Genomic DNA, 7,465 nt, shown 5'->3' with positions numbered 1-7,465 from the left:
GTAGGGTAGGCAGGCAGGCAGGCAGGCAGGCTGGCTGGCTTCAGAAAACTGCTTTCATTCCTAAACAGGCCCCACGATTAACTCTGCTGATACAGCTGTGTCACCAGGGTAGAAGCCTCTCTCCACACACTAAAGAGCTCACCAAAAACTTCTGCCAGGAAAGGGCTAAGATGCCCGCATTACCCTCCCACCCCTAAACTGGCAAAGAATTTTAAGTCAACATTTAGTTCCCGAGTCCAAGGCTGCCTGCCTGTCCCTCTTTCACCTACCTTGACCGCCTCGGCATGGGTCACTCTGCCCAAGGACTTGTCATTTACTCTCAGGATCTGGTCGCCCACCCTTAGCCCTTCCTTCTCCGCTAGGGAGCCTGGTTCCACCAGGGACACGTAAATTCCCACGCCGTGCTCTGAGCCCCCTCGGATGCTGAAACCGAGACCTTCGTTGGTTTTGCTTCTCCTAAGACTCACTAGCCGGACCTCCCCGCGCAGCTCCTCCAGAGGCGCCCCCTCGGGCCCAGGGCCGAAGTCCGCTTGGGGCGGTCGGCTGGACAGTGACTGGGGCTGAGGGAGCCAGTAGGCGGCGGGAGCAGGAGAGGCAGCGGCCGCACCGTCCAGCAGCCCCGGACCGGCCCCGTTGGCGCCCCCAGGGGTTGATGCGATGTGGGTCTTGAGGTAGGGCCCTTCGGACGTATACTGGTCGAAGAGCAGCTGGTCGGAGCGCGGGATGACCAGGCGCAGCATGGGCAGCAGCTGCCGCTTGTCCGGGCTGTCGAGAAGCAGGCGCAGGGTCCGCACCAGGTCGTAGACGTTCCTCCTCGAGTGGTAAGCGTTCAGGCAGTGGGTGAACTGCTCCCGCTCCGCATCGTTCAGCAGCAAGTTGAGGGCATGGTGCAGCTTGCTCACGTTGCCCGACAGCAGCCGGAGCCCGCCGCTAGCGGAGCCAGCCGCCGCCCCGGCCGCCGAGCCCAGAGAGCCGGTGGAGGACGAGGTCACCGACAGGCGGTCCAGCTGGGTGCTCATCTCCCGACCTCAGGATCGCTCTGAAGCGGGGAGCCCTGGCGGCTGAATGGAGCTGGAGGCTGGGGATTTTGCAGCGGCGGACTCCAAGTCAGACCATTCCCGGGCTCCCCCAGCCAGGCCACTTCTTCTCCCTGGCCTGGGGGACCCCACCCCCCAAAACGGGGGCTCTACTCCTGCAGTCGCTGGCAAGGCAGCCTGGGCGAGCCCGGAGCTGTCAAATATCCCAGGGCATATCCGGAGCCCTGGACCGTCCCCCTCGAAAGGTCCCCCGAAATACAAAATTGGGGAAAAGTGGAGGGAGATATCCTCCCTCCAAAGAGCAACTGGGAACCGGCGCCCGAAGTGCCCGGGGGACGTCCCAAGCGCTGAAGAAGCTGCTCCAAGACCGCTCCAGAGCTCGCCGCCTCCCCAGGTTGGCAGCGGGGCACTTTTGCTAACTGTTGAGCTCCCCGCCCCCCGAGCTCCAGCACCAGCCTCTGCTTCCAGCTTGTTTCGACGTCTCAGCCCTCACCCCGCCCCCTGCCCCCCCAACCAATCTCCCCCTCCCGCGGGATATTCAGGAAATGACGTTCCTCCTAGCGCCCTCCAGTTGCCAGGAGACGGGGTGATACAGTCCAGCCAGGGGAGAGGAAAGAGGGGTGGGGAGGGAAGGAGAAGGGGAAGGGGCGTGGGGAGAGAGTAGACAGATCTGGGCGTCCGGGATGCGCTCGAGGCTGGCGCGCGGCGTCGCCCCAGTCCAAGTTCTTGTGTTCTGACTGCTTCCCCCCACATTTGGACTCAGGGAAAAGCTTAGGGGTTTGGGGTTAGATTAAAATGCTCAATTTCTTTGGCCAGGTGGAGCACTGACCATAATCCAGAAAATTCAAAAGGGAAAAAAATCTCTGACCACCGCCCGCCATCCCCTAGTTAGTTATCTCGATGTTTCAGGTTTTTCCAAAAGAGCTGACCTTATTATTTACACACACACACACACACACACACACACACCCCACTCCATTTTATTGGGAAGGGCAAGCGTGGTTTGGGGGTTTGTTGGTTTTTTTTGTTTTGTTTTGTTTTTTCAAAGAAATCGAAGCGGAGATACTGGGCTTGCTTTTTCTCCCTGAGTTTTCTAGATAATTGCCTCAGTTCTCCTTCAGTTTGGCCACAGCAGGCCCAGTTTAAATTAGTGTCTAGTGGACACTGCTGTTGTTTTTAATAACCAGTTAAGCCGGCTTTGGGCATCTGCTTTATAGCAGCTGGTCTCCAGCAGTTAATAGCGGCGGCCCTTCTCTCTTCCTCTCAAGCGCTGTTGAAGCTTTGATACAATTAGCCAGACATTTAAATAAACAAAAAAAAGCACATCCTTTTCTTCTCCCCGAAAGATATTTAACTGACCGTCTTCAAAGACTATTAAGCGTGGGGTGTAATGTATGCTGTTCAGGTCTTCTGTGGATGTATTTCATGCTCAGCTTTCTCTTAGTTGGGTTTCTAATTATGACTGTGATTGGTTTGATAAATGCATCCCTGGAGCTATGATCTGCCTTCCTATCACTGTGTTCCTGCAAAATGCAAACACAATCACCAACAGAATACCACCGACAAAGGTATTGATGAAAAGGTGTTTTTCTTTTGGCATAGAAATATTGCTGTGCGCATATGACAGAAAAAGAAAGGTTTTAATTTGAAAACGCTAAAGGCTGTTCGAGTGGTGTGATCTTGTCCTTTAGTAAACGCCGGGCAAGGAGTGCAGGAGGTTGTGAGAGGGTAATAGTTCTGGTTTCTTCCATCCATCTTGCAGAAACACCTTAGTATCAACTTGCCCTTTATGCTCTTTAAGGAGAGACTTGCTCCAACTACCAGAATCCTATTTCATGTCTGAAGATTCATTTGGCTGTGCAAGAAATGATCACTGAAAAACTCAAGATGTCAGAGTGTTTGGAGGTTGCCACTGGCCCAATCCACGAGAAAGGAAGGGGAAGCAAGATTCCTGTTAGTCTGGGCTGAGGAGGCCTGGCAGTACACTGCCCTCTTCAGAACGAAAATATGATTCTTCTTCTCAGGTGTAGTCATCTCACTTTTCCCTGGCTGTGCTTTTAAAAGGTTATCATTATACCCTAATGCTGAAGAAATTGAAACAACCTTCTTCCCTTTTTTTGTGACATTTCCAGAAACTCTAAACCAAGGGTATAGACACAGAAAGGGATTGAGGGGAGGGTAACAAACAACAATAAAAACAGTAAAGATGGAATGGACTTGGCTAATAACATTTCCTGGATGTTGCTACGTACATTTCTTATTCCATCTTTTCTCGTGGCAGATCTTAAAAGCTGTTTTATATTACAAAGCCATTTACGGTTTGGTTTGGTTTTTCCTTTACCCACTGGACTATATTCCATAGGTGAAAAAAGCAAATTTAAATGCAATTTGGATGTGCACTTCACTTACCAGTTTGCTCTTATTTTATTTAGAAGTAGAGACTATTGTAAGTACTGCAGTAATAGTTGTAGGAACTGAAGCTAGAAAGTGCCTTAAAGACATATCATCTAGAATCCTAGAGAGGGGAAATGACTTTTCCAAAGTCACACAGGCAATAATTAGCACAGTAGGGAATTTGTGCCCAGGTTTTGTGATTTCAAATCCAACATATTTTGGACTAACAACACGCTGTCTCTAAGTGCACCTTTGTTAAATTTTTTAATATTTAGATTAAACTTTTAATTTAATTTTAATACTTAACTTTCAAATTGTAAGGTCAAACACAATGTACCTGCCAACTAAAATCTGAATTGCAATAATAGCAATAACTCATATTTCCATAGTTTTGAATTTTACAAAGGGACTTTGTCCTTTCCATAACTCAGTGAGGTAGGTAATTTAAGTCTTATAATCTCCATTTGAAAATGTAGAAAGTGAAGCTGAGAGGTGTGAAAGGGCTTAGCAGAGGTCTTACATAGAATATATGACAGAGCCAAGATTTACACTGGAGATCTCTCATCCCAAGACCAGGGCCCTTTCCACAAACTGCCTTGTCCTTCAGTGATGATAAATTAATGCCAGGAGGAGAAAAAAGAAACAGCAACAAACGGCACAATTGAGAGAGGAGGATTTTTTTTTTAAAGAGAGATTTAGTGTAGAGTAAACATCTCCGGTGTCTTGGCCAGAGAAATTTGGGAAATAGAAGCTTGTTTGGCACTGAGCAGATTCTACCCCCTGCAAACAGAAGCCAGCAGGAGATAGAGACCTGACACTGAACTGAAATAGAATGAATGAGACAGCTTCTTCATTCTCAGGTGTTACTACAAGGGAGCAGTCATTGTGGCTCACAGACACAGGTTTGGTTCTACTCTGCAGAATCCAGGAAGGCTATCTCAGCTGGGAAAAGGCAATTATAGCCCACATGGTGGGAAGGTAATTGATGGAAGTACAGGGAGATAGAAATGGAGATGGAAGAGGAAGTATGAAAACATCTAGAAGAGAAATTGGATAAAAATCTTTCTTCAGTTCACTTTGCCCTGTCTTTTTTTTTTTTTTTTTGGCTTCCTGGATAAGCTTCTTAGTAGCCCTTAAAGTCCAGATTGTAATATCTGTTAAATGGAGAGGACATTTTTGGCCCATGTCATAGAGCGATAGCGGAGAAGTGAATGAAAGTAATAGTAAAGCCCTTGGCAAATATGTGCCCCAGTTAGGCAAAGCTGATTTGGGAACTAGATTAGGTTGCAGAAGGGAAAGAAGGGATGGAGACCAGTAGGAGTGACCTTATCAAAGTTACTACATTGTAATCCATTTTGTTCAGGAGTAGATGAGAGATTTTTAATCAGTGGATTATTTGGGTTGCACAGAGAACAAACCACTCAATCCCCACACTGACTTGCTTTAAATTAGAATAGCTTTTAATGAAAACACTTTGCTTGTTTGCCAGAGAACTGCAATTATTCAAGGGGAAAAAAAACAACCACTCTAGTCCCAATTAATCTGAATATTCCGAGTGAAACTATTTTGGGGGTCTGAGTTAAAGAGATAATTGTCTCAATTCTCCACTACATCATGTGTTATTATTAAGCATTTAACTGACAGAGGATAGAGACAGCATGATATACTAGTGCAGTGGAAAGAACTCTGGGAATAGGTAGTTCACAAATGAAGAAATGCAAATTATTAACAACCATATGAAAGATCACTCACAATCACTAATAATAAGAGATGTGCAAATCAAATAACTGACGTTTCAGCTCATATTTAGCAAACTGACAAAAATTAGCAAAGATGGGATTAGTCAGTCATGTAGTAGATGTGGAAAGACAGACATTGTTGGTGGAGTTGTGAAAGCAGTTTGGAATCATTTGAAGAAAGTGACCGAAATGTTCATATCCTTTGATACAAAGATTGTACTCTTAGGCAAATACAACAAGGAAGTAAAGGCTTTATATACCTTCCTAAATTCAAATCTGTGCAATGATTCCTACTAGCTAAGTGGCCCTAGGCAAGTCACGTAACCCTGTTTGCTTCCATTTCCTCATCTGCAAAATGAGCTGGAGAAGGATGGCAAAGCTCGCCAGTATCTTTGCCAAGAAAACCCCAAATGATGGGACTACTAACTGAACAGCAATTGAATGCAACAAAATATTTGTAGTGGAACTTTTTGTAGTAGCCAAGAACTAAAAACAAAATAGAGGTCCATGGACTGGGGAATGACTAAACAAATGGTAGCATATGAATGTATCAGAATATTATTGTTTTGTAAAAAAAAACGGTATTGTGGACAATACAAAGATACAAAAGAAACCACCCTCCACCTCAAACTGCTTAGTTCTATGGGAGAGATGTAAGAGAGGAAATCAGTCTTGACAAGTACATCCACCCCATTTATAGTAAATGACAAGATGTTTAACCAAGTGAGAATATACTTTGTTCCTGAGATATGAACAAGACCTGGACATCTCCATTGAATTAATCAATAGTTTGCTTTAGACTAAGTTCAAAAAGTCCTTGATCAGGGCACCTAGATGACTCTGTGGATAGAGAACCAGGCTTGAGGATGAGAAGTCCTGGGTTCAAATTTGGACTCATATACTTCTTCAGTGTGTGACCCTATGCAAGTCACTTAACCCCAATTGCCTAGCCCTTACCACTCTTCTGCCTTGGAACCTATACTTAATATCAATTCTAAGACAGAAAGTAAGAGTTAAAAATTAGTCCTTGAATAATTTAGTTGTCTTAATTTAAAAGACACTGGATGAACTGGAATGATATTGCACGGTAATTCTGTTTGGATTGGTTGAGAGATTTAATCATGCTCCTGTGGGGCAAGCTGGTCAGAACTGGGAATTTGATTGTCTATCAGCTATTGGTGGAAGCCTTCATCCAAGTCCCTGAAAAGAAATCACTTATTTGTTTGTTTGTTTTTTTTCTTTTGAGAGCAGAAGGGATGGAATGAGAACGCCTCTGCTTTGATTGCATGAAGATCTTGCAAACTCTGAGGGATCAGAGTGCTATGATTAAAATTCTCTGGAGACTATATCTGAATTTATAATTATTTATAAAACAATAAAAAGGGGGCCAGAATAAAAAATGGAACCAGCCACATGTGGCCAGCTATTCCCTTAGCAGTCTCTTCTCATAGCTGTTTATGCCAGCTCTGAGTCAGACCACCCACGCTGGCAGTCTCCTGGCCACCTTCTTCTTTCTCCTCCCTCAACCCAGCCAGCTGTGCAACCAGACCACAGGCACCAGCACTCTCCTAGCCACCTCCTCTGTCCAAGATTCCCAGGCAAGTAGAACCTATGTCCTTCCCCTACTCTAATTTATGTGATTCCTCATGATATCCCTTTCCCCAAGAATGTCATGGGGAAGCCCCTCTATATGGAGGGTCTCTGACTTTAGTCTGGACAAGAGTCGGGTCTTCTAGATGCCAGGAGTCAACTCTTAGAATGGCCCAACTGCACTGGTACAGTGTTTCCCAGCATGGTAGGGAGGACTCCACCCATCACCTTAGAGAGATAAAGTCCAGAGGTTCAGAGGAAGAGCTTTTGCTTTAAAATCCAAAAGAGGAGAGAGAGAGAGAGAGAGAGAGATACGTTAAATGTAAAATTTTCACAAGAGGATTTGGACTATTTTCATCAACATCCTAGATAATAGAAGAAGAAGAAGAAGAAGGAGAAGGAGAAGGAGAAGGAGAAGGAGAAGGAGAAGGAGAACAACGAGAAGAAGAAGAACAAGAAGAACAAGAACAAGAACAAGAAGAACAAGAACAAGAACAAGAAGAACAAGAAAGAGAACAAGAACAAGAACAAGAACGAGAACGAGAACGAGAACGAGAACAAGAAAGAGAAGAAGAAGAAGAAGAAGAACAAGAACAAGAACAAGAAGAAGAACAAGAACAAGAAGAACAAGAAGAAGAACAAGAACAAGAACAAGAACGAGAACAAGAACAAGAACAAGAACAAGAACAAGAACAAGAACAAGAA

The 7,465-nt window shown here is 45.3% G+C and overlaps 1 protein-coding gene across 1 annotated transcript; it reads right to left on the bottom strand.

Annotated features, from left to right (window-relative positions):
• Positions 1–250: 250 nt before the first annotated feature.
• On the bottom strand, positions 251–1,254 carry LOC123254864 (whirlin-like; the record flags this gene model as incomplete). The annotated part of the gene is made up of 2 exons (XM_044683771.1): positions 622–1,254; positions 251–483 (listed from the first exon to the last, which is right to left on the bottom strand). Coding segments are annotated over exons 1-2 (631 nt in total), but the record flags the coding sequence as incomplete, so codon positions are not given.
• Positions 1,255–7,465: the final 6,211 nt, after the last annotated feature.

Source organism: Gracilinanus agilis, unplaced genomic scaffold (genome assembly GCF_016433145.1).
Source record: "Gracilinanus agilis isolate LMUSP501 unplaced genomic scaffold, AgileGrace unplaced_scaffold34235, whole genome shotgun sequence".
Taxonomy (NCBI): Eukaryota; Metazoa; Chordata; class Mammalia; order Didelphimorphia; family Didelphidae; genus Gracilinanus; species Gracilinanus agilis.
The sequence above is the reverse complement of the archived record's forward strand: the minus strand, read 5'-3'. Positions and strand labels throughout refer to the sequence as shown.